Source organism: Ursus arctos, unplaced genomic scaffold (genome assembly GCF_023065955.2).
Source record: "Ursus arctos isolate Adak ecotype North America unplaced genomic scaffold, UrsArc2.0 scaffold_36, whole genome shotgun sequence".
Classification (NCBI taxonomy): Eukaryota; Metazoa; Chordata; class Mammalia; order Carnivora; family Ursidae; genus Ursus; species Ursus arctos.
Window position 1 is genome coordinate 24,071,991 of NW_026623050.1, and position 27,280 is coordinate 24,099,270.

At 36.5% G+C, this 27,280-nt stretch overlaps 1 protein-coding gene across 3 annotated transcripts; it reads right to left on the bottom strand.

The window, feature by feature from the left end:
- Nucleotides 1-99: 99 nt before the first annotated feature.
- On the bottom strand, nt 100-25,468 carry BNIP2 (BCL2 interacting protein 2). Of its 3 annotated transcripts, XM_026518600.4 has the most exons (12): nt 25,329-25,468; nt 24,630-25,012; nt 17,324-17,430; nt 16,220-16,287; nt 15,109-15,276; nt 13,285-13,461; nt 10,485-10,587; nt 9,617-9,748; nt 8,349-8,435; nt 8,118-8,216; nt 7,306-7,341; nt 100-4,781 (listed from the first exon to the last, which is right to left on the bottom strand). In XM_026518600.4, exons 3-12 carry the CDS (start codon nt 17,371-17,373, stop codon nt 4,730-4,732), a joined length of 972 nt encoding a protein of 323 aa, XP_026374385.3. In that variant the 5' UTR covers nt 17,374-17,430; nt 24,630-25,012; nt 25,329-25,468; the 3' UTR covers nt 100-4,729. The 3 variants fall into 3 exon arrangements, with proteins under 3 accessions (XP_026374385.3, XP_044247005.2, XP_057162211.1); XM_044391070.3 differs by lacking the exons at nt 7,306-7,341; nt 25,329-25,468 and having other exon boundaries at nt 24,630-24,881; XM_057306228.1 differs by lacking the exons at nt 100-4,781; nt 25,329-25,468 and having other exon boundaries at nt 5,018-8,216; nt 24,630-24,856.
- Between the last annotated feature and the right edge of the window lie 1,812 nt (nt 25,469-27,280).

A 27,280-nucleotide genomic window follows, 5' to 3' on the forward strand; every position in this document is an offset into this window, starting at 1 on the left:
AAGGCCTAAAACTATCTGAAAGGCTTATGAGATAATTCAGTGTCAAAATTTAATAGCATAATGGAAGACAAAAAATGTCATAAAAATGAGTCAAAAACAAACTTTCCAATTAATTTATTTAAAGTCATTAACGTTGCAAAAATATGATGTGCAACAAATCAGGACACAAGTTACTGTATTCCTAACAAGTCAAAGGAAAAATATTACACCTCCTTAGTAAATCACGGCCAAACCTATTATTTCTTACAGGGATCACATCAACATCTTGCACACACAGTCATCAGAACTAAATTTCACACACTGTAAAATGACAGCACCAAGGCTACGCAACATCAACTGAATGGTAGTGAAATGATCACAGCACACTGTGTCTAAATGGCAGCCCGTGAACTTACATTAAGAAAAATATTTCAATTTTTGAAATCTGTATCAAAGTGTGTAGGTGTCTAACTCACTCTGAATTGTGTTCTATGTGAATAGTGTCCTATGGACTGTGCAAGTCAGTGGTCCTGAACACACCTCCAACATTTGCTAGCTAGGTTTATGTAAATAAATGGTTTAAGGGGCAGAACTTTTAAAAGTGCAGTGGAATAGCTAATTAGTATTATTTTCCAAGTTCCTCCTTAGCCACACTGATTGTGAAAACACAAAGATTCCAAAATGTAAATGTTTTAACCTCTTGTACAATGTCTTACAAGATAGAATCAGACAGCTATACGAAGCAAGCAGCTCAATGCAATTCTTTATCAATCTGAAAGCTTAATTAAACCCTGGATTTTCATCAGGTGTTTAAGTGCTTTATGTGAACTTTTCATAGTATTCTTAAAAGTAATTCTCCAAACATAAGAAATTAAGTAGATCTATCATAAACAGTTGCAACAAAGTAACAGCTACGTTCAAATTTTAGTGTCAGTCGTTATGTCCAACACAATACTTATTTTCAAGTACCATTTGGAACTTGAAAAGAAAGTTACTTTACTGGGACTCACCACTGATCTGATTCTAATTTCATTTGGAATCTTGGGACTAGGGAAGAGGTGAGTGAAAGGATCCCTAGGTAATTCTTCTGTACTATTAGAACACTGAGCAGAAAATCTCCCACTTCCCTAACCAGCTGACCTTCTCAGGTGAGGCTAAATTCTTCATGCTTTCTCCCAGCGACTCAAATCACACAATTCCTGTTCCCTGTGACAAGGATAAACTCTAACAGAATATTTGGTCTAATAATAAGCACATTAACTCCTCTATTCCTTCCTTTTGAGGTTTGTGATCCATTTCTCAAATGTCTAAATATTCAAAAAAATAAGAAAACATGATGGAACGGATTAGCAAATTTCTATTTTCAGCCTATCTTCTCCCTTCTGATTGAGCAATGTTAGCAATTTTCCACATATAACACGGGAAAAAGGACAAAGCTACTGTCACCTTATATCCATACCTTTACTGATCTCAACAAGAAATTGGCCTATTCTAACCAATAATATCCGCTAATTTACCTCTCAATTGAAGAAATCTAAAAAAGCCACTTCTGCACTAAATCAAACACTTCCAAATTCCCTGAGCACTCACATAAAAACAAGCAAATAGTAACACTATAGTCATCGACAAGAAATCTCTATCAAAAACAGAACCTTTACCTTAAATTCTGAAGTTTTAGTTGAAGAAATTCTAGCTACTGATATCTACTTACCGATCAGCAAATTTCAGTATTCAGTGCAGTCACTAAATAGTGCTGTCCACTTTGGAAGACTACATTGTTTACCATGTTTCATAAAATATGAAAAATAACCTAGTCCTAAACTTGAATCTGAGCAGTGTAATTGCTGACCCTCTCTGTACAAACTTGCTTGTGTATGAAGAGACAAAACAGAGGAAAATACAAATTCTCATTATAGGTATTATCAGCTTTTGCCCTCTTCACTCCAGTCTTAATTCACATATTGTGTGTGAAGCCTGTAGGTTTTCCCGTTGGATACAAGAAAGCCTCTTACATGGTGCAAAGAGCTGCCATACACAGTACTTCCCTTGACACATTCAGTGACATCCGAGATAAAAGCTCCTCTTTGCCCTTTAGAGTTCTTTCTCTTACTTCCTTGTTTGGTTATCTTCCTTTCAAACTACCCCACCAGGCTCTCCTTAGGATCCTATCCTCCCCATGCCCCACTTGAGTTAAAGGCTATTAAGCTTCAAGTGGGGGGCCAATATAGCATTTTCCTTGGTGCTACTTAGGAATCTGTCCAAGCAGAACACAACCAAATTCCTTTATATGAGAAACTTTTGATTAAAAAGAGACACTCGGATCCCACGTATAACAAAATACAGTGACAAAAATCAAATTAAACAAGTTAAGTTAGATCCATGACCCCAGCAGAAAGGTAAAATACTACATTTTACGTACTTTCATTTCAACCAGCCCTGGAAAATTAAAATTGAATGATATGGGGGGAATGTCACATAGTGACAAATTACAAATAACAAACTTGCTAAGTGCTTTTCCTCTAACCTACTAGTTACGATCTCATGCCTTCTAGTTATGAAACATTTATTACGGGGCATGTCCCTGTACCAGATTCCATTAAGGTGTAGGTCAGAGCAGGTGTCTTTTAATCCAACGATTCACAGCACATCCCTTTCATAATATCCCGAGTATTAACACTGTTCCCTCTGAATTTTCACGTTCTAATAGATTAAGGGTTACTTGTACTTTAAAAAAATATTAACGAAAATGTGCCACTTCTGCAACAAGTTGTATCTACAGTTAGGAACCATGCTTGCAAAAGCGAAAGTGAATAAGCACAATAAACTGTTGAACCTGAAGAACCGTGTGCTTCACGTGGAGGAAAGCCACCTATTTAAAAAGCTCGGCAAATTGTCAACAGAATGAAGACTTACAGATGAAAGGCTATGAAAGTGCTCTACGTAGACTCTAATCATAATTACATGCAGTGACCCTTTACTCAGAATTCTCGTATGCTAAATTCAGAAGGAATGCCTCAGTTGTTACTGTCAGTTTGTTTCCGACACAAACTGTCTCTGAGCTTTGAGCAAGCGATAATGGTTTGGGCTTTATTTGCCAGGATGACATTAGTTTAGGATCTGCCCACGCCTGCTGGATCCAAGTTAAGTCAGAAGGCTGCTGAGGAACAGCTCGTCCTGGGAATCCTCCAGCAACTCCCATAATTGGACTTAGGTTAGCATGCCAAGTTTATAACTGAGGAGGACAAAAAGTAAAGGAAAATTTTCTTTTGTAACAGAAACTTTATATAAAAAATGGCAATGGTAAAAGCCACACGTGTGTTCAGTCTGGGACAGAATAAGTCCTAAAAGCTTAGCTCTCATCTGCTTCAATTTTGCTATTCTGGGACATTCATTTGTAAATTACCTTATAGGAAGGGCTGGGGTGTGGTAGTACCCTCAAACTTGGAGGATCCTAATTTTTCCACATGTGTATGAGTCACACAAGCATATGACACAGTTATCAGACCAATCTGTTGTTTTAGGATGATTCTGTGGGTAACTAAGTTCTGTCTGGGCACCTCAGGACAATGTATGTCAATGTAGAGTCAAGGTATTTACCAAATTAAACACAAAGCTGATATGCTTATATCAAATGTCGTCCAAAACAGCATAATATAATGATGCTCTAAGACTTAAAAAATAACTTAATTTACAGTACTGTCAACATGATTCAACAGAAAATGTGAATATACACAAATCTGATTAGGTCACACACCTACCTACTATCAAGTTTAAGAAGTATTTTGGTAAAGTGCCCACATTGAGAGCAGTTAAAAAAGCAGCCCCTATTTTCTACAGAAAAACAGTGACAGTGAGTCACTCCTCACGGTCTCTGACTACTACACGGCACTCACAAATTCTGGAGAGTGATACCCTGGCCACACAGCTTATTTCACATTAGTGAACAGACCAAAAATTTTTATAAAGTTCTGACTTTTGGCCAGAAGATAAAATGTCCCATATATACATATATACAAACCCCACTTCTTGGCCTCTTAAATTCTCTAGTTCTAAAAATGGCTTTTTAACTTGTCTTTAAAAGTTTAAAAAGGAAAGTGTGCAATACACTTGTATTTGCGCTTCTGAATTAAGAAACGGTATTAAATGAGAAAAAAAAGCAGCTTAGGATAGTATTAATCTACTCAGACTACATACATGACCTTTGGGTATTCATGAGAACCAGTTTAACTGTCCCTCACCTTAGGGGCAACTCTGTTTTCTAAGTTACCCAGGAAATGTATCTAACCATTTACAAAAACAAAAATTCAAACATGCACTTTACAAATCATGGCCTTATTTACCTGCACATTCTTCCACAAGACAGGTATACATTAAAAAATATTGCTCAGAAACATAAAAATATATATTATCTCTTTCCTTTACCATTTAGGCATATAAATAGTTGACTGAAGATGATGCATCATTCAACAAACAAACGCTAAACTGCTTTATATAAAGTGTGGTTCTCTGCTATTTAGCAATATAACATATAAAAGGATTACAATATAATTAGCTAATAAAGAGCTAAATTCAAGAGATTTGCAAACCAATACAGCAGTGAACAGTCCCTTATACAAAAGTCCATTAAGGAAGAGTCAAGTCAATTTTGTAACAGGTTACATAAAAATCAGGGCCAATAATGCATTATAAATGCAAAAAAGAGCACTGCTTCATCAGCACATTCTTGTCTTGTTTGGACTAGATGCCAAACTTACTGTTCACTTTTCGGTTCATCTTGTTTTCCATTAAGCTCTTGATCAACTCTGTTTAATGAAAAACAATATAGATAATAAGACACTAGCAACTAAACAATCTTCTTTCTAAAAATTGTGACTACTTTTAGCATAGAATATTATTCTGTTAAAAACAAAGCTTTGCAAAGAAGCAGACATAGTAAAAAGGTTACCAAACATTTCCCCAACCAGGAAAGATAATTTTTAAAGACAAGAGGACACTGGCAAGAAATGTGACTGCTGTTTCTTTAAAGATTATAAAATACTTTACATACAAATGCCCACAAGCTTTATTAAAAGTTCACATTTTAACAGGCATATTCAAGTCTTGAACTGTAGCAGGGCTGGGACCTAAGCGATGGGGAGCGGCAGGAAAAACTCCCTCAAAAATGATTTTGTTAACCGGAATGCTGAAGTGCCACTAATGCCACCAACTGATGAATGCTTTTAAATTCAGTGGTACATATGCATATTGCAGAAACTGTTCGCCAAAATTTATTGGTATACGGAGAATATAAATGCCTTTCACTTATTTTGATAGAAGCCATCAAATTTAATAATTGGAAATATCTAGATTGGGTTAAAAATAGAACTGGATTAGCGGTGGGTTGTGGAGAGATCGTATCAAAATTTTGGCAAGTGGGCATTAGAAGAATTATGTAATTACAACACAATTACAAACAACACTTTAAAGATAATGTACAACAGTCTATTACTATTATATTCATACCCGTTTGCATTACTGATGGAAAGGAGTTTAAAACAATTTGGTGTAATATATGATACTTTTCACACTTGTTTCCGTTACTATGACCAGCACCACCCATGACTAGGATCACCTCAACATTATGAATGAGACCCAAAAGTCTTGGTCTGTGGTAGAGCCAGATTAATAAGATTTAGAAACATTTTTTAGCCTGGTATCAAAACTATGAGAGGTATATAGTCTCGATAAGGCATGCAATATACATCCAGTCTTTTCAACATCTGAACTATGTCGAAAATTACTTTATTTTTAAACTACATCCCAACATTTTAACAACTGCAATCTCTCTGGCCACACTTGCACTGAGTGGTTTGAAAGAAACATCTACAACATTTAAAACTACTTTGCTTGTACACTCAGCTTTGAATCCTCCTTATTCCCAGTACTCATTATTAGAGATTTCACCTTAAGTAAGCTCCTCCACACAGAGCCTCGGTTACATTTCTAAAAATATGCTCCTTTATTTTTAAAACTTAAACGTCACCACTTTCAAGCTGACAAGGATTATTTTTTAAGACTAACAAACTTTGTGCAAAAACTAAGAAGTGTCTGAAAGATATATGTAATGATTCTACCACAAACAAAACAAAAGTAAAAAAAGAAGGAAAAAATCAAGATAAAATAGTATTGGTAGGTCATCAAACAATATATTTAAATAAAAAGTATAGTTCCACTATTTTTCTGATGCCTGAATTCCAGGTAATTAAAAACTCAGAACTTTGTAAAAAGGAACAATACAGATTTTATCAACAAAAGCAATTCATTTTGAAATCCATGAAGCAGCTGGCTTCATTATACAATTATATTTTTAATTTCAGTTATCTATCTGGCAAGTGTACACCAGTGTCTAGAAAGGAAAAAGAGTAGCAATATCTCAAATTACCATCCACATTTCTATGTTAAAATGCTTGTTAAACTGTTAAGAGTCAAATAAAAATGTAAAGCTATGATCCCATCACATGGTCAACTGAATTCTGGCTCATCAACAAAGCCAAAATGTGTTCAAAGAATCTCTCCACTTAAGAGAGACTGTATTAAAGCTGCTTTGCTAATTTGCCATTAAAAAAAAAAAAATCCATTAACAAGTCAGCTCCAAATACTACACTGTTCTAAACTGCTCCACAAAATGGTAACTATTTTATACCTTGCCCTTCCTCTTCTATGCCAAGATATTAATAGCTAATAGTTTGTTATGCTCAAAGCGGAAGTATTCAAAATTAAAGATGGAAAGCAGTGTTTAACTATTTAATGGTATACTGAATTTTAGGTATTTTATCATATGTAGAATTTGACTGGTTAGCAGGCCGTTTAAGCGTATAGGGAAATCAATGTTGGTTAGCCAAAGAATATGTGCATTGCAAATATACTCATAAACCCCAGGGAAATAAATTGTTACCTTAAAAAAGTACGTATATATTTATCAAAAGCACTAGTTAGACATTTAAACAACATGGTGAAACAGAGAAAAGCTTATAGGTAATTGGTTTTCCAAATAGTATTCGTAGCAATTTCTTTGGTTTTGCTATCAGTATGGATAACATGAAGGAGTGAGGAGGGGCTATGGCCTTTAATTACTAATTGGCATTACACGTGGTGTTAGAACAGGGTGACTCCAAGCCATATTCAGCATCAGGAACTTCGGATTCACTCTATATTTGGATTCTGGGGTATGTTTATATTTACAAATGCTATTATCTTTGTCTACAAGCTAACCAACCAATAAGGAAGTTAGTCTGTGCAATGCAAATGGACTAGTCTAGATGCAACCCAGTCAAGGTGTGCATATACCTTTTTTGTTTCTTTTTTAACTTTTCTTCTTCATACCTTGGTAGGGAAGAGTTATTTCAGTAAATACACGTTATGAAGATGAACAAAACTTGAAAGAAGGCACTGACAATACACTCATATGAGTCTGCTGGCAAAACCAAACATACTTAACACACTGTGGAGAAAGTCAGAACCCACCTAAGAAATCTGGCTTTGACACATTCAACAGACTAAACCACAGATCGGTAGACCAAAAAACTTCTTCCACATTTTACCAGTGTGATACTCAAGGATTTATGTTAACAGCCTTCTACCAAATCCTTTTAAAAAATTAGATGGAGGCGATTCTGGTAAACAGAATATATTCCAGCCACTAGAGTGAACCGAGGTTAGGCTGATATAAATAATATTGTATTTCTCCAGTAATAGTAATTTTTGGAATAGTAATTATTCAATGCCAGGATGAACGGACTCAAATTTGGACAGCAGCACATTCAAGTTTCGAGAATGCTCTTTAGTACTGACTGATCAGGAAATCACCTCTTAAGATTGTAAATAGTCTTTAAAAATAAACAGTTTTTAAAAATAAAAATGAATCGTAACCAGAAATAATCCTTCTTGCTTCTTCAGCTGATAGCTTGAAGAAAACAGTGACTTATGGGGAAGGTGCTGGAAAATGGCTTCTTTCCCTTTCCCTTAGTTACAAAAACAAGAGCAGTTACAAAATATTTCTCATATAGGAAGTGAAAAAGAATGAGTATTGAAAAATATTTACCTCTTGCACATCAATATATAAAGATCCAATACAATTAAAGAAATAAAACAAAACATACTGTTTTATGCATTCTGGTATGCCAACATATTCCATGGGGACAAGCTCCGCTAGTTCTGCCAAATTAAAGACGTATCTAATTTTTTGGCTGAATTTTGAGCTATGGAAGAAAATAAAGATAATTACCTCAATATTCTGACCAACAGAACTGACAAGAAATTCACATAAGGAGTTTGTGTTTTTGTTTCTGTTTTTTTTTTTTTTTTAAAGTCAATGACTCTTAGAAAATTACCTAATAAAGGGTCTTGTGACAGCTAGAAGTGTTCTGATAAACCATGAGGGATGTACAATGATTAGTGATTTTAGGTTTTTCCGTAACCTGGAGTTAAAAAAAAAAAAAAGAAAAGGAAAAGAAAAAATTTAAAGCTCTATAAATTCTAATGCTAGAAGAAAAGGTAAGGCATCAATAAGAATGTGCAACTTTACACACACACACACACACACACACACACACACAAACCCTCATCCAAAAGTTCATTCAGATATGATATTCCTAAGACAAGAAAACACACTCTTGAATTCTGATGGTCTCGCCTACTGCTACGAGATGAACTTTACTTCATTTGGCTAAATTTATGTTCACAGTATAGCCTGTTGTTAAATGTCTCCTAGATACATTCACGTGTCTTTAGAATTCTGTCACCAGAGGTAGAAATCGATACTAAATACGAAATTTCATTTTTCAGGACAAGAGGGGAACTGGTATCCATTTCTTCAACACCATGAAAGGCGCAGTGCCAGCAGAAAGCTGGGGGTCAAGATCACCACAGGAACAGGAAATGTAAATCAGATCTAACACATTCTTATGGAGTCTAAAATTCTGAATAAAAATTAAAGGCATTACCCTGGATGACTTAAAACGACCAAATAAAACCTGCTATTTTATCATACATATTCCATACTTAAGTGATCATTAAGGATTTTTTTTTTAATCGTAAGAACTAGCCCACGCCATGTTTAGGTATTTAGAGAAACCTATTAATGAGTCTAAATTCATTAAACTGGTTCAAATTAGCTATAGTCATATCAACCCAATTGGAGATTCAAAGTTCCTTCCATTAGCATGGATGACTAACTCCCAGGAGAACAGGCTCCCTAGAGCTCATTCCAAAGTAAGATTATAGTTAAGCATCTTAAAACCCATAAAATACTCTAAGCACTATAAGTCAGGCAAAATTCAGAATGTATTAAAATAGGAAATGTACTAAATTCTCCATCCTTTCCCAAAACATAAATTATAGGAAAATGCTCAATGTGGTATAAATAAGGAGAAATAAAGAACTATTTTATAGGTTTGTTTTAAGGAATTATTCTTTATATATAAAACAGATCGAAACTAATTTCCTTCATGATATTCTAAAATACTGAACTGAGAAAATTAGAAACGTGTTATGAAATTAACAAATATAATTTATGGTGTCCTTAAGTGACTACAGGAAATAAAATTGAATAAAATTATAAAAATTATTCAGACTAGCTTTCAATGTGTATTTACAATACCTTCTATCAATTTGCTGATAGCATTTCCTGAGCCATCCCAGACTGGGCATTTTTCTTCGAGTTGTAGCACCATTTAAATAAACTATCATGTAGTTTTCTGCCACTAACAGCTCCAAAGTGCCAATAACATACCTGTAAAAACAAATTAAGTTTAAGCCTTAAATACTGCTTTGCAGAACCAAATAAAATTATCCAAATTATACAATGCCCATCCCTTCCCTTCAATGACAGCAAAACCAATTAAAATTTCAAGACTGCATTAGCTGGTATTGTGATTATGTATCAAAAACAGTTATCTTTTAGAAATATACACTTAAAAGTTTATAGATGAATGGACATGATTTCCGGGACTTGCTTCAAGGTTATACAATGGGAAGAGCATACATTTTGGGAATGAAGTATAAACTGATTAATTGTGGAAGCGGGTGGTTCCTACACAAAGATTCAATACACTTCTCTATACCTTTATACAAGTCTGAAATTTTCCACAATAAGTTTTCTTAAAACACCGCTAACTTAACAAATAGAATGACTCTGTGGAAAAAGAACTGAGTCAGTTCAGTTACGTTTGGCTTTTTGGGAGTAAATGCAGTTTAGCCATATGATTTTGAGATAAAAGTAATTTCTTTACACTTAATGTAAAATAAAGAAGTTGGAACAGATAATCTAAACTATCCCTTCCAGTTTTAAACGGACAAGTTTCCTGTTGAGTTGGAAAATGAATAGTTTCGCAATGCCAAAGAATAAGGACTTAAAGAACTGGAATGGGGATAATTATAATCTTCTCCCAGGTAAAATTCACTTCCTTAAATTGGAGATCTAATTCACCCAGAATTCTGTCCAGAATTTTTTGTGAAGATATACCTACTTAAAGAGATTGTCCATCAGGTATTTATAGTTAGGTTGACCACTTTCGGGCATAAAACAGACAGCGAACACAACAATGGCATTTAATCCATCCCCGTAATATCCTGAAACAGAAATCAAAGATAAATTCACCAGCATGATCTTCCTTTTTCGGAGGAAGTCTGTACAGCTGATAGAGTTTAGTGGTTCACGTCCCACAAATTTTTTGAACAAAAAACATGGTTTCTTTTTTAACCATATATATATAGCCTTATAGATCTTTAAATCCCCTCTTCTCAAAATGAGAATAAAATCTGAAGAGGGAACAGTGGGCAAAAAAGCCAGAAACCCATTTAAAGTGGCATAATCAGAAAGCCAGGCTTATTTTAGTAAATGGACAAATGAAGTGATATAATCCAAGCAGGCATAATAGGAAAACATCTGCAATAAAACAATCTTATGCAGGTTATGGTTAAAGTGGGTGCTTTTGAAAAAATACTTTTACACTCAACAATGCCGAGCATTTTGTAGATTTTAGAGTATTAAAAACTACAATTACATCTCTGACAATTTTAACTGAAGAAAAGTGTTAAAATGTGTACGTTTCTTATAATCTCTAGATATTAAGCTATATCCAGTAACACTGTTTTAACTTTCATTTCTCTTGTTTACAAACACGCACTGAAAAGGTTTATACATGCAAGGACATTAGCGTCTTCAATACCTTTCTCAGTCTCTTGGTCACAAAACACATTGTGATAATTCAACAGGATAAAATGGTCCTAATTATTTCCCCCTAATCCAAATAAAGCGCTCTTTCTGAAAGATACTAGGTTTAAACCATGAGGCAGGTCTCACAACTTGTTTCCTATGAACTGGCTAAATTAATGCAAGTCTGTGGGCTTCCTGATCCAGATTATCCTGTTTTCTTCATCTGAATAGGATTAAATTAGGCGGAATAATGTAACTGCAAATATTCAAGTCATTTGCTTTCAGATGAATGAAGACTATAGAAATACGGAGGGGAATGCATTTGGCAGAAAGTAAATTAAGTAGAAAGGACTCTACATAAAAAAACCCCAATCTGTTTAACCTATGTGGTCCCCTTTCCTGCATTAGGATTTCAGGTAATAAGAAATGTTTAGAGAGCGACTTGCATTTTGACTACCATTAACATTCTGACACCATTTTCAGAGTCGAGGTAAACTTCTAGACATGGATAGAAGTTACAGGGGCGCCTGGGTGGCACAGCGGTTAATCGTCTGCCTTCGGCTCAGGGCGTGATCCCGGCATTACGGGATCGAGCCCCACATCAGGCTCTTCCGCTATGAGCCTGCTTCTTCCTCTCCCACTCCCCCTGCTTGTGTTCCCTCTCTCGCTGGCTGTCTCTCTCTGTCAAATAAATAAAGAAAATCTTTAAAAAAAAAAAAAAAAAAAAGAAGTTACAGTCGTACTCCCATAGCTTTTCCCGTTTGACTTGTGATTTCCTAAGAAATGAAGCCTTGTATTTTTGGGTATTCCACAAATATGCAAAGTTGGTGCTCCATAAGAATGTGGAATGAACTAGTTCTGTACTTTACGGTAAAACTAAATGATTTACTCGTAGTTTAAATGTAAATTAAGAGTCATAGTTTAAAATGCCAGGTTTTACTTATATCTACAAAAAGACTAGTACGAGAACGTTCACAGCAATTTTAATCATCATGGCCCAAACTGGAGACAACTCACGTGTACATCAAAAGAAAAATGAATAAGCCAATTGCGGTTTATCCATGCAATGAAATACTACTTAGCAATGAACGAACAGGCACGAACAACACACATGAAACAACATGGACGTCAAAAACATGCTGAGAAAAAGAAGCTGACAAAAGAGGGTGTACTATATGATCCCAGTTACATGAAATTCTAGAACAGGCAAAAGCACTCGAGGGGGTGGACACTAGAACAGTGGTTACTGGGGAGGGGGGGTCATCACTGGGAAGGAGTTTGAGAGAATTCTGGGGACAATGAAAACGTTCCACGTGTGTAGGTGACATGGCTGTATCTATACATATGGTTATACGGGCATTTGTCAGAGCTCATTCAATCTTACATTTCAGAGTAGAGCACTGCTAAGTGAAAAAGTTCAGAAAGAAAAACAAAAAATGTACGATATCACTTATATGCAGAATCTAAAAATGCCAAACTTAGAAACAGAGACTGAAATGGTGTTTACCAGGGACTAATGGAAAAGAGGAGATGGCAGTCAAAGGGTACAAACTTCCAGTTATACGATGAAAAGTTCTAGGGATCTAACATATAGCACAGTGACTAGAGTTAGTAATACCGTATCATGTACTCGAAAGCTGCTAAGGGAATAGATCCTAAATATTTTCACCACAAAAAAGAAATGGCCATCATTATGCCACATGTATTGTATCAGATCAACGTTTTACACCCTAAACTTACACAATGTCAATTATATCTCATGAAACTGGGAAAAAAATTGCAAAGCTACAAAAAAGGATTATAGCACTCCACTATATATAAATTATAAATGGATAAAAAGGGGAGAAAGTCCCAGTTTTGGGGGGAGTGTCTAGAGATAGGGTGGAAAATAGTTTTCACTGTATACTCTTGTACCTTTTGAATATACTTCGTGCATGTATTAACGATTTTTAAATTTGATTTTATCCTTTAACTTCAAATCTGTTTCTAAAATGACATGATGTGTGTTTTTTATATATATATATATTTTTTTACTTAAGATAGAGTTTCTTTAAGCATTTACATTTCTGATATTGCACTAAAAAATATGAACAATCTTTGATAGCTCTTACCTCCATGGCTGATAACTTTTTTATAGGGTTCAATTGCCTTCATATCGACTCTGTGGTCCTGTTCTCCAATTCTGAACATACGCCAGCGTCGTCCATCTTCTTTTTCCTCTGCTGCTGTGTATTCAGTAATTGAGCCTTTCCTAATAATTTCAGTAGTTTTGGGTTTTGGAAGGTCATCTGTCAAAATAAAAAGGTTTTGAATCACAAATTGTTATTTATACAATAAAAGTCAAATTACATGTTAACCACTTTACTATCTAATTAGATTGTTCAGAGAATTTTTCATTATACCTTCTGTGGAATTTTAAGTATTTCTTTTGTAACAGAGGAAAAGGCTTGCTATAGATGTGAGGCCATTTTATGTTTTTGGAAATTATGGTTAACTTTTTTTGTATTGGCTAATTCAGAAAGCACCTAATCACAGTGCGATGTATGTTCATAAATCCAAAAAAGATAATTCATAAGCCATCAAAATCTTAGTACACTGGCCCTACAATGCCGTTCAGATTCTATTTACAACATTGTTCTTGGTAGTTGCCGCTAGGATTATTTAAAGTAACTGAGAGCAAATTGTTTTTTTGTTATTGAACACATAAATGATTCCCCAAACACTGTAATACCAGATAGAAAGTGGTTAACCAGTCGATGATTATTTCTCATTTGATCAGTTTTATTGAGCAGAAATTTACTGATAATATTCTGACGTGTACATGCAAAAGTCTATTTTAAATTGACATTAGCCAAAGCAGAAGCACCAATGATTAGGTGTAATTTATATTTCAAGATTTCATTTTAGCGGATTTTAAATGAAGTAATGATTTTCAAAATTTTAGTATCATAGTCCTTACCAAAAGATGGGGGGGAGGGGAACCTACGGCATGTTAGTTGTTTGTTTCCAAGATAAAGCTGTTAACGGAAAATATCCTTCCAGGAAATGACTACAGCAGCAGTAAAGAAAGAAGAGACAAAACACATAGGCAGAAAACTATTTCAGTATCTTTTTAAAATATTGCTTATTAGTGGACTGCTATTGAACCAGTAAAACAGGGAAGAAAAAAGAACAAAGATACAGCGTATCAAGGATCTTACTCTTTACTGCAGATAGTGCTAAACACTGCTTTGAAGTAAAAATCATTTTAAAGATGGAATATACACACAACTATATAAAGATACCGGACACAGAAATTATCTAATTAAAGAAAACATGCAAAGCAAAACACAGGCCAATTCCTTTGAATTCTAAATAACTAATAATAAGGAATATGAAGTTTGGGGACTAAGAGTGCACATTAATTCAAGCTGGTTGTTTACAAATTGTGGCACTATCAGGAAAACCTAGTTAAAAAAGTCACCCTCAAAAACCTCCCTTCAAAGCTCCCTCTCTGCAAACCCTTAACTACTTTTAGCATATTCCCTATGTTACCTGTCTCTTCAAAGCCTTTTTTCTTAGCTGATTGACTAAATAAAAGAACATGCTATACTTAAGCAATATTTTGGAAGCAACATGAAAAAACATAACTTTACAATACTGGGCAATTAAGAAAGAAAATAAAGCCACCTGTGTAATCTACTAAAAACAGTTTTGAAAGTCATGAGAATATTCAGTATTAGCAGAATTTCCTATCTTAGTAACAAATATAGTAGGAACTTTAAAAAGAATAACTTCATATTTTAACAAAATCCCTTAATCCTTGATTTTAGGTTCAAGATCAAGTTTTAAGTTTTTCAATTATCCTAATATGAGACTGCTATTCAGAAAACAGATATGTATATAGAGACAAACATTCATTAATAAAGGTCAGATAAAAACAATGAAGCATTTACCTTCCCACTCAAATTCATTACTGTTTTCTGATGGCGTGTCTAAGCCATCTAAGTCAATCTCCCCACTTTCATCCAAATCATCTGACAGCACAGAGCCATCGCTAGGATCCAGGGTCAGGCTAATGTCTGGAGCCATGAGTTTCTTTCTTACTTTATTTCCATTGACTTCTAGAGAGCATGGAATGGTTAAAAAAAAAAAAAAAAAAAAAGTGAAAAATAGAAGGAATGTTTACATGCTCAAGCTGAATAAGAGAAAACATTTAAAAAATATATTTATTTTTTAGGGCCCCTGGATGGCTCAGTTGGTTAAGCATCTGCCTTCAGCTCACGTCATGATCCCAGGGTCCTGGGATCTAGCCCCGCATCAGGCTCCCTGCTCAGTGGGGAGTCTGCTTCTCCTTCTCCCTCTGCCCCTCCCCCCTGCTCAGATGCTCTCTCTCTCTTTCACCTTCTCTGCCTCTCTCTCAAGTAAATAAATAAAATCTTCAAAAATATATTTATTTTTTAGAGGAGTGAGAGTGTGAGCATGTGAGCGGGGGAGGGGCAGAGGGAAAGGGAGAATCTTAGGCAGGCTCCCAGCCCAGCGCAGAGCCCGAAGCGGGGCTCGATCTAATGACCTTGAGATCATGACCTGGGCCGAAATCAAGAGTAGGACGCTTAACTGAAAGAGCATCCCAGGAGTCCCAAATAAGAGAAAAATTCTAACCATTTCATTCTTGAGAAAAACATCATTAATCAAACACAATCCCAAAGCATTAATTTACAAACCTCGGATTTTGATCGTTATTGCTTCTACATCATGGCAAGACGACACATCCCACCAGGCATATGTCTTTTTAAGTAGTAGAGGTAAACGTTAGAGTTAGCTCTTACTACTAAAAATGATCTCCTCTCAACCTTTTAGTGTAGAAATTTCCAAAACCCAAGGGTACGGTTTTGCAACGTTAAATTTCCAAAGCATTCAAAAAATGCTTTCTTAAACATTCAACTTATCCTCTGGCTCCAAATAATAGAACAAAAAGTGAGTATACTTTTTTTCCTTAACAAACAATGTGTTAAAAAATAGCACCAAGTCTACCATTTCATTGAAACCAAAGTGCCGAGTTCTTACCAGGCTGGCTCTCTGGTCCAGTCACAGCTAATATATCCGCTTCCACACCATCATCCTCCGGTAGAGGTCTAGAAGACGGAGCCAGAAGTTTTAATTCACAAATTAAAAAATTGTTTTTGAAGTTCAAAGAGCTATTAAAAATATCTTACAGAACCAATTATGTGGAAAACTGAATAAAGCGGTTTCTTAAGCCTCAGTAATTCACAAATGCCTTTTAAAGACAAAATTTTCAGACTGTCAGAGATGATTTACATATTTATGTAACACATAAAAGTAGATATAAATTCCTTATGTAACTGGTCTAAAATACAACTACAAAACAAACCTAAAAATTATAAACCTAAAAAATGTATAACTCAAATGCACGTTGAACGTGAAATACGATAGAATGTGTGGTGATGGTAATGTGTCGCTCTCCTTCGAGTATGGTAATGACGGCTACAAGTCTTTTGAGCTTGAGCTCAGCATTTCTGTATTATCACTATTATCACCATGTGCTATACAGTGACTTAGTACACCCACCGGCTGTCCATACTCTCACTGTTAAGGAACCTTCCTATGCACTGGGAAGGTCTTCAGACCAAGACGGTATGGAAGCACCATTAAATATAAGGTCTGCTTTGCCCTTTTTCTCTTAACCCAGCTGGTACCAATACAACTGCAAATACAAATGCAAAGGCGTCAAAGTAGCCGCCAGATGATCTAAAAAACCCTTATATGGTAACTTTTTTCTTAAAACAGAAGCACAAAACTGAACAATTCTTATAGACATCTAAAGACTCCCTTCCCCCAGGAACCCCTCAGACTCCAGTTTAAGAAATACCATATTTAAGCATTTTTTATAACAGCAAACATTTTGAAATTTAAATGTTGAAAACAAAAATAAAAGATTATGGAAGATCACATATATATTTTAGTGGAAGATAAGATACCAGAGAATTCATCTAACTGTTGGAAAGGAACTTTTATTTTCTAGTATCAAATGAACACCTTTTGACCCGGGGTTTCTGTAAGAAGCTCAATATTCATTTAATAAGTGACATCTCGATAAAGACATTCTGAAGTTTTGTTTTAAATTTGTTTTCATTTGCAAGTATTGCTCACATTGGAAAATCTTCATCTTGCCATTCTTCTTTAAGTTCCACACCTTCCATCCTCAGCTTAGATTCAATATCAACTACAAACTCCTGATAATCCAGAGAGCCAATGTCCTGTGAAAAGACAAAAATTTATTAACATATTTTCCATGTTACTTTTTATCTGCTAAAAAGGTGCAATAATCTTATACTTTAGTTCATACTTACACCCTAGTTATGAAATCAATTCATAGGGCTGCAACTACCATTAAAAAAATAAAAAGAATGAGAATGAAAATCAGAGTATATATATTCTAGTAAAGTACTATTTGTAGTAAGGGTATTGGGCAGTGAAAGTATTTGTTTTCAGTTACATTTATGCATGTGTGGCCCAGGTTGTGATTTAAATTTTATTAAGTTTTGTGAATTACGTAAAAACAATCTGGGGGGAGGCACAAGGAATAAAAATATATTCTCTACTCTAGATCCATAAGTAAATTTTCTGTCCTCTGGATAGAGGTTGATTCTAGAAATTGAACACTAGTAAATCACATTTACATTCATGATTCAGTAAAGCCAAGTGGTACGTGTGCTGTATCTTTTCAAAACTGACATATAATTAACATTAAGAAATATTTTATTTATTTGACAGAGAGAGAGCACAAGCAGTGGAAAAGGCAGAGGGAGAGGGAGAAGCAGGCTCCCCGGGGCTGGATCCCAGGACCCTGGGGTCATGACCTGAGCCAAACGCAGATGCTTAACCAACTGAACCACCCACGTGCCCCTATAATTAACATTTTTAAATTCAAGTATAATTAATGTGTCTGTACTTCCATCTCTGTAGCTTCAATGCCATCATTCCAGAGCCATTTAAAGAAGGCTACTCAGTACCTACCCAGTACACGGATGCTACCTTTAGATTCACTTCGTATCGACACTAAACTTTCCTCGTGTAGTTCAGCCTAAGTTTTCAGACACTGAACTGAGTATTTCTATTCATGCAATGACATTTGCTAACCTAGGCTACTCAGTTTTAGTCTGTTCAGTTTAGTCTGTCTAAGGAAGGGTGTACAACCTCACTTCACAAAGTGAAGAATGCAGAGATTGGTTTGGCTGATGGAATAAGAACTGGAGGTTTAAGTATATTATTTAAGAAGTCATAAAAATCAACTGGTTAATGAGTATGACAAAAACTGTGACAACTTTAGGGCACAAGAGGTATAAAGGAGCTAATATTTAGTTCAATTGCATTAGAGCAAGTCAATAGATGACTAAAGTTATTTTTTTAAAAAAGCAGTAAAACACGTATTTCTTAAGAGATAGAAGTATCACTACAAGTATTAAAAACAAAGCAAAAAGTGGTAAGCACCAGTGGAAGAAGAAAGAGGGTGAGATGGGGAGAATGACTGATGCTTTTCACAGTAAATCCTAAACTATCTGACTTGTAAAAACCATGTATATACAACTTTAAAAAATACTTATCAGATAAAACAAATGGTGCCAGCTATTCACTTCAATTAGTCTTGTAAAACAAAGACACGATGCCTCCACACACTGGAGTATTACTCAGCTGGAAAGAAGAATGAACTCTTGCCATTTGCAACAACATGGATGGAACTCGAGGATATAATGTTAAGTGAAAAAAGTCAGAGAAAGACAAATACCGTATGATTTCACGCATATGTGGGATTTAAGAAACAAAACAAATGAATGAAATAAGAAGAGATAAAAAACAGACTCAAATATATAGAACTGATGGGGGGCGCCTGGGTGGCTCAGTTGTTAAGCATCTGCCTTCGGCTCAGGGCGTGATCCTGGCGTTCTGGGATCAAGCCCCGCATCAGGCTCCTCTGCTGGGAGCCTGCTTCTTCCTCTCCCACTCCCCCTGCTTGTGTTCCCTCTCTCACTGCTGTCTCTCTCTCTCTGTCAAATAAATAAATAAAATCTTTAAAAAAATATACATATATATATAGAACTGCTGGGGAGGTGGGTGGGAAATGAAAGAGGTGAAGAGGATTAAAAGTACAATTATCATCATGAGCACTGAGTAACATACAGAATTACTGAATCATACTGTACACCTGAAACTAACAGAACACTGTTAATTACAGTGGAATAACAAAACAAAAATTTAAAAAATTAAAAAATAAATAAAACAAAGATGTGGTCATGGTTTATGATTGCTTTATCTGTCATGACAACCCTCAAAAGATGTACAAACCTGTACAGAAACAGCACTATGTTCCAGAACAAAATTACACTGGCGATTTTCTACAGTGTTAGATGTCATACGGTAAACTAAATTTATATCTCTGCCGAGACTGGGAGGCTCTCTTCTCAGTTTGAATTCTTTCTTATGCTCAAGGAAAGGTTCCACACACTCTCAAAAGGTTTCAATTTTCGAGGACAGAAAACATGGCAAATGCTCTTTTCCTCACCAACACATTTGCTTGGAGAACTCAGTATTCATGCACGTAAGTCATTTGTAGCTCTCCGGGAGACACTGAGCCAGGCAATGTTGAGAAATAAAGGGAAAACACACCTGAACTACAGTAAACTTGACTTATTTGCCATATGCTCCGTTTCTGACACATAGACTACACCTTAACGCAGGTCTTCACTGATCATAGATCGTTCTGATAGCAACCCTTCCCCTCGGTAGAAAAGAAAGTAAACAAAACAAGGTACACCTATCTGATCAATCTCTTCTATTTAGAACACAGAACTAGCATAAAGACCCCAAATTATGGCCAACAAGCCCAAATACTTATTACCTTAGAAATTAACGCTCAAGTGAGACTGAAACACTCTATTACTAAAGCTTTAAGACTGTCTCTTGCATATTGTTAATTCACTGTACTTCTCAATTTTTTTCTGAAGTCTTTTATAATCACTCTACTAAATTCAATAATCGGAAAAAGTTTCCGTTATTTTGTCTGACCTTTTTGCAGGTGTTGGAAAAATATCAGGATGTTGTCTTTTTCAAATATTCCACATATTCAGAAAAATATTTAATATCTTAAAAATAAAAGCAGAGACTGACAGTTACTATCACTATATTCCCAACAGCTCGCACAGTGCTCGCACATAAGCCTGTAAATGCTACTTTTGTGAATGCCGCAAGGCAGGACACTGGATAGCAAGCCTTTGTTTTGCTCTGCCCCATAGGCTTATTTTTCTTATTCAACTACATTATTCGACAGGCTTCCTGTTGTTTTACCCTCAAAAAATGTAATGAAAATATTTAGGGCAACCCATACACATGCAATTATCAATTTCTGTCCTTATTTATAAGAGAAAATATGTAACTTGAAAAATTCTGTAAGACGAACCATGCCCTTTAGTTCCGCTACCACTTGAACAAGTCTATCATTTGAAAATAACTCCTCTAAACCCAGACAGCCCAAGTCCTTCAGGTCTCTCAGCTGATTCATTCAATTTTTACTTCAAAATCATATTGAGGCATGTGATTTTAATACACACAGCACGTGAACATGGATATTTAGTTTGGGGATATTTATTAAAGCTAGTGAAACAGAACTTAGGAGGAGAGATACAGACAGATTCACTCTTGACCATTTCATCACAGACTGCAGAGAGAAAAGTACACTAGACAAAAAGTTCAAACAATTGAGAGAGTATTGTTCTTGGAAGCACTTAATCATCAGCAGCTGTAAGAACAGGAAACAAACAAGAAAGGAGCAATATAAGCACAACCACTTTGAAGGAAATCAGGACACTGCTGACTCACAAGTTAACTGTGACTGTTTCCCATTTTTTGTTCATAAATTTGGTAAATTAGAACAGGGAAATAACACTTTAAGACGCCATTTGTTAAAACAACCTAACGCAACAGGAATAACTTGATTTCTCAACATACTTGTGGTACTGGGGGCACATGATAACTTATGCCAATTCACAAGGAGAAGGCATATAAATTCAGAACACTTGCTGACCCTCAGTGAGGTTAAAAATCAAGGAGAATGGATTACCTCCTGACACAACTTCTGAAGGGAGATGCAGTGGTAAATTCAACCAAGAAGGGGATTTTCCTACGCAACTCAGCAATATAAGCAAAAATTAAGTATTAAAATCATATTTACAACTGTCTGAATTATAAATTATAATCTACACGCAACTTTACTATTATGTAGTCTAATAGTGCTGCTGGAATAGGTGCTAGTAACTACCAACTATGCTGAAGTCACTTATTATTGGCAGAAGGAAATGTCCAGGCAAGTCTTTCACTTCCCCATTTAAACAAAAGGGATTCATTCTAAATATTTATGTTCACTTTTCCCTGTGAGGCTGGCAACACTGGTAGTGCTATAGGAAAATACTTTAGGCTAGCCTATATGTTTATAGAGATCATCAAAACACTTCCAGAAAAATCTTACACACTTGTCACTGCTTCCTTGAGAGCAGGGTCCTGTAGGTTTATTAAGAATGAAATGACACAATGAAATAGCACCTTACCCCTGTTAGAATGGCCATGCTTGAATAGACAAGAAAAGAGGAAGTGTTGGCAAGGGCGTGGAGAAAAAGGAGCCCCTGTGTACTCTTGACAAGAATGTAAGTTGGTAAAGCCATTATGGAAAACAATATGAAGGTTCCTCAAAATATTAAAAATAGAAATACCATTTGATCCAGCAATTCCACTTCTGGGTATTTATCTGAAGAAAACAAAATCACTGTCTCAAAAAGATTTACGCAGCCCCATATTCACTGCAGCATTATTTACAACAGCCAAGATATGGAAGTAACTGGTTTCCATTGATAAACGAATGGATAAAGAAACTGTGGTATATATACACAACGGAATATTATTCAGCCATAAAAAGAAAGAAATCTTGCAGGTTGGGACAACATAGATAGATCTGGAGGGTATTATGCTATGTGAAGTAAATCTGACAGAGAAAGACAAATATTATATCATCTCACTTATATGTGGAATCTTAATACACACACACACACACCAAGTTCAAAGATGCAGAGAACAGACTGGTGGTTGCCAGAGGGGAGAGGCATTGGAGGAATGGGCGAAGGGGTCAAAAGGCACAAACTTCCAGTTATAAAATAAATCCTAAGGATGTAACATACAGCATGGCGATTGTAGTTAATACTGTATTACATATCTGAAATGTGCTAAGAAAATAAAGTTTTCATCACAAGAAAAAAGCTTTAACAATGTGTGGCAATGGGGGCGCCTGGGTGGCACAGCGGTTAAGCGTCTGCCTTCGGCTCAGGGCGTGATCCCGGCGTTATGGGATCGAGCCCCACATCAGGCTCCTCCACTATGAGCCTGCTTCTTCCTCTCCCACTCCCCCTGCTTGTGTTCCCTCTCTCGCTGGCTGTCTCTCTCTCTGTCAAATAAATAAATAAAATCTTTAAAAAAAAAAACAAAACAACGTGTGGCAATGAATGTTAAATACACTCATTGTGGTGATCATTTCCCAATATATAAAAATATCGAATCATTATTGTATGTACACCTGAAACCAATATAATGTTAATATGCCAACTGTACCTCAATTTTAAAAAAGAACAAAATGAGATACTCTATCAGAAACATTAACACAAAATTTAAGAAAAATTACAATGGTGCTGACTTTTCTCAAAATTGTGAAAAGAAAGCAAAGGATAATTATGCCACCTCCAAACACTACTTTTATGATTAGTATGCAGAACATACTGGAGATGCTCTAAGACCTTTAAAAAGATTAAAGTCTAATATTGATCTCTGACACTTTATTGTAGTTATGAATATTTGTTGTAATGTAAAATTATAATTGTGGAATATTACTATCATTGTATTACACTAGTATTCTGCTTTATAAGCCACGTAAGCTTAACAAGACAACTTTCCATCCACTGCCAGCCAAGGTTAATTTTTCAGAACCGGCTACATAGGCTTCCTTTTTTTTAGATGCCTTCCTCCATCGCTGCTCCTACCAGCACTGCTCCAGACGCAATGAAGAGAACCACTTTCCTTTTCACGTTCACTAACCACTTGTGCATTCATCATCCCCATATGTTCCAATCAACAACTTTTGTGAGGTATAAAACATTAGTGTTATTATCCCCATTTTATCTTATATATGAGGCAAAAATGACACTACATCTTAGTTCCCAGATGAAATGTAGACTTTCTAATACAGCACACTGTCTCCTGTTCACCGGCAACTTTATCCGGAGTAAGGCTGTAATGCCAGATTTGGTTACATTTAATTTCAAAGGTCTTCTAATACTTAAAGACTACAAGGGGCACTGACTTATAATGATCTAGTTCAAGTTCAGTGTTTGCAGAAGTGGATCTGTCACACTTCCTGTATAAGCCCAACAATGTTAGGCTGCAATAGAGGAGATTATGAAGAATAAGCATAGTTTAGAAGAAATGTAAAATGACAAGAACTAAGTAAAAGATGTGCGAGTTCATCAAGGAGACAGTATACAAGGTAACTTAATAGGGTAACTCCAGTTATCAAGGTTATCCATTTACAAGTTGCAGAAATTCTTATAAAATTTTAGAAAAAGAATATGTTTCACTGAAGAAGTTCAGAAACTAGGCATTAAAAGAAATAGAGACCCTAATAAAAAAAGGTGAGGATGAAAAAAAGCAACTCTAAAATGCAATCACACACTTCATTCAACAAACTCTACGGAAGGCCCTGTGTCTACCAGGATGAACAGGGCAAAAGCTGTGCTTTCAAAAGGCTCCCGCAACAGGCAGACAAGGGAAGTTTCAAAGCAACGTAATAGGTGTGAATAAATTTAACAGGGCTGGATCTAACAGATCTCCAGCTGCATCAGATCCACCCAAGAAACCCAAACCATTAAGCAAAAGGTAGTGTCTGAATCCACGCAGGAACTCGGCTTTTGAAGGTAGGAAGGTCTACTAAAGCCCTCATTACAAATGCCGTTTCCGTATCTATTCCTAGGGTACAGGGCACATCAGACGTCCGAGTCTTTGTTCTGCACGCTGGTCTTAAATACCAGAGTGGCCGGGTCACCGCACCCAGACCAGGGTGTGTGCAGCGGGGCCGGGAGGGGGGGCAAGTTCCATCCTGAGCACAACAGCACCAACGGAAAAGGGGTGGCCGGGCGGCGGGCACGGACAGCAAAGGCAAACAGGAGCCGAGCCAAGGGCGGGGGCCTAGGCTGGGCGGGGATCCGGGAAGCGCCTCCCGGGCAGGTTCCCTGGCGCCCCCTACATCGGATAACCCTCTGGGCTTCCTCTCTCGGGCTGTCCGGGGGGCACTCACCCCTTGGACGTTCGCCCCAGGCCTGCTCTCAGCCCAGACCCGCCGTGCCCAGCCTTCCGGGGCCGCACTCACCCCGGAGGAAGCCTTGGCTCCCTCGTCTTCTTCGCCCCTCCAGGCCGGCGACGTGGGGCTGACGGCCAGGGCGCAGAAGGCAGCGCCGAGAGGAGCCCGCTCCCCTCGGACGGCAGTGGAGACCCGGGCCCAGTCCCCCGGCTACAGCGGCAGCGGCAGCAGCTGACCCGGATGCAGAGCTGCCCCGGCGGAAGTGACCGTATCCCGGCCTTCTTCTGGCGCGGCGGCCGGCAGAGAAGGAGGCGTGGCGTCTTCTCGGAGCCGCCTAGACCCTGCTCCGCCCCCTCGGCCGTCGCGGACTCACGTCTGCGCATGCGCCTGACGGCAGCCCTGCGCTCTACCCGGGCTGGTGGCGTTTTCTCTGCCTGTGCGGGTACTCGGCCCTTGAATCGCAAAGAGATACTTTTACATTCTTTATGTTGGCTTTAGTGATCATTACAATAATTTTATAGCATAAAATGGGTGAAAATAGGGGAGGGAAAAGTATCCGAAGCCTCATTTTGGGAAACTAAACCTCAGAAGAATCCTTCGAGTTTGGTAAAATTCTCGAGGGTGAATACGATAGTGCTGCCCAGACTATACGTAGGAAGCGATCAGATTAGTTTTTTGAATTAACAGTTAGTTGTGGACCATGCTCTGGTAAGATAAGATAAAAGTATTAGAAACATTTTATCATTAGAGTCAACAGCCATAAAATACCTGTAAAATCACCATAAAGTTTTCCAAACGCTCAGTTTCTGTTCCTGCCTGGCCGTGGACGTAACAGAAGGGGCCGCCTCCGTGGATCATACGTGGGGTAGCAACGCTGCTCCACAGCTTCAAGGAACTAAGATTAGTTTGGAGGATATAATAGTCCCTCTCGGAATTCTTATCCACTAATCCCGACAAAGGCAGCAGCCAACTATTTGGGCAATGCATTTGGGAATGGGGGTGGGGGGGTGTTTGAGGGGAACTGAAAAGCTCAAAAATTTAAATCACTGACCCGAAATGCAGCTCCCTGGTTTACCCTGTTTTGGCAACATTGACTACTGTTGGCAGGGGGTTAAACTCTTCTGTGTCTCATCTATAAAAACGGAAAAATAATATCTACTTCGTAGGGTTTTTGTGAGATAAAGTGCTATTTGTTAGAACCGTGGTTGACATACTATAATCAAACGTTTGATATTTATTTCCTCCTATTCTGGAAGTTTTGTTAAATAGCTGGCAGAGAAACCAAAACGGGTCAACTGATAAGCAGAGCTTTAGCTAAACAACTTCTTGGATCATGCTTATGAAAGCGATTTCATCTTCAGTTACAGATTTTTTCAGTTTCATATTTTGCTTGTTTCAGTCCTGCAATGAGGTGCATTCCTCACAAGGTGGCAGCAAATCATTTGAAATCATATACAGTTACGTCTTTTTTTTTTTTTTTGCGATCTTTAGTTTCTTTTTCTTTTCAGTAACTTTATTGTTTAATAAGTTTGGTGAGTGTTGCTTTGGTTTTGAATAATCTATTCTATGATTTATCTTTTTATCCCCATCTCATGAATTATCCATATTTATTATTGAAACATTTGAAACTACAGATAAGGCAAAAAAGATAGTCACCACTAATACATTTATGTATATCCTTTCAGATTTTTGTATACATATAACAATATAAATAGTGTATATGTTTTTATAAAAATGAAATAATGTACCTGATAGTTTATAATCTTTTTTTTTTTTTCATTTAAAAATATGTCCTGGGGGTGCCTGGGTGGCTCAGTTACACCTTCGACTCTTGATTCCCAACTCAGGTCTTGATCTCAGGGTCATGAATTCAAGTCCTGCCTTGGGCTCCATGCTGGGTGTGGAGCCTACTTAAAATTAAAAATTAAAAAATTAAAAAAATATATACCCTGAACTCCTTTTCAGGTCAGTAAAAATATATCCTGAACTACTCAACACCATCATTTTTTTAAGGATAATTTATGTATTAACAATTCCTTAGTGAACATTTAGGTTGCTCCATTTTTTTAATAGTTAAAAACCACACTTCATAGCATGTCCAAAAAGTCAGAAACATAAAACTGATTTTTCAAACAACACACAAGTTGTATTTCAAATAATATGCTCAATATATTTTCTTTCAGCTTTTAGGTGACATACCTCTAAGCAATGGATCAATTGTTAACCTGAAAAAAGTATAATAAATAAAATTAAAAAAGTATAATAAGAAAAGTTTTCCCTGTGTTTACAGATTTTTTTGGACAACCTTCAGTATATTTTTATAATCACTTGTTTTTTTCTACATGTCTCCTTGAATACGCATATATTTAGAGTCTTAAAAATTGGGAAATAATTCAGAAGAAAAAAGTGTGGCTTTAGAACTTATCATTTATAAAGTAATACATTTGCTCAAAACCACCATCAATATCTTCTTTGTGGATTTGGGCTTTGGTGTTATGTTTAAATAGGCCCTCCTCACCCTAAAATTAGACAAGTAGTTATAGTTGCATCTTTTTAAAAAATAGGAACATTAAATCCAATTGGAATTTTGTATATCTGCTTATGATACGTGGTAGGGAATCTGATTTTGCCAAACTGCCAAACTAGTTTGCCTAACGTCATTTATGGAATAATCCAGTAAGTCCTAAACTTGACTAGGACTCAATCAAATGAAAGTTTGC

What these genes read in the sequence shown, in the direction of transcription:
- BNIP2 (XM_057306228.1), bottom strand. Translation starts at nt 17,373, where the DNA reads ATGGAAGGTGTGGAACTTAAAGAAGAATGGCAAGATGAAGATTTTCCA. An exon ending in AAAAGTTATCAGCCATGGAG is followed by an intron (nt 10,588 to 13,284) that starts GTAAGAGCTATC and finishes TTTCTGTTTCAG; the next exon opens with GATATTACGGGGATGGATTA. An exon ending in GTCACAAGACCCTTTATTAG is followed by an intron (nt 8,217 to 8,348) that starts GTAATTTTCTAA and finishes TTTCTTCCATAG; the next exon opens with CTCAAAATTCAGCCAAAAAA.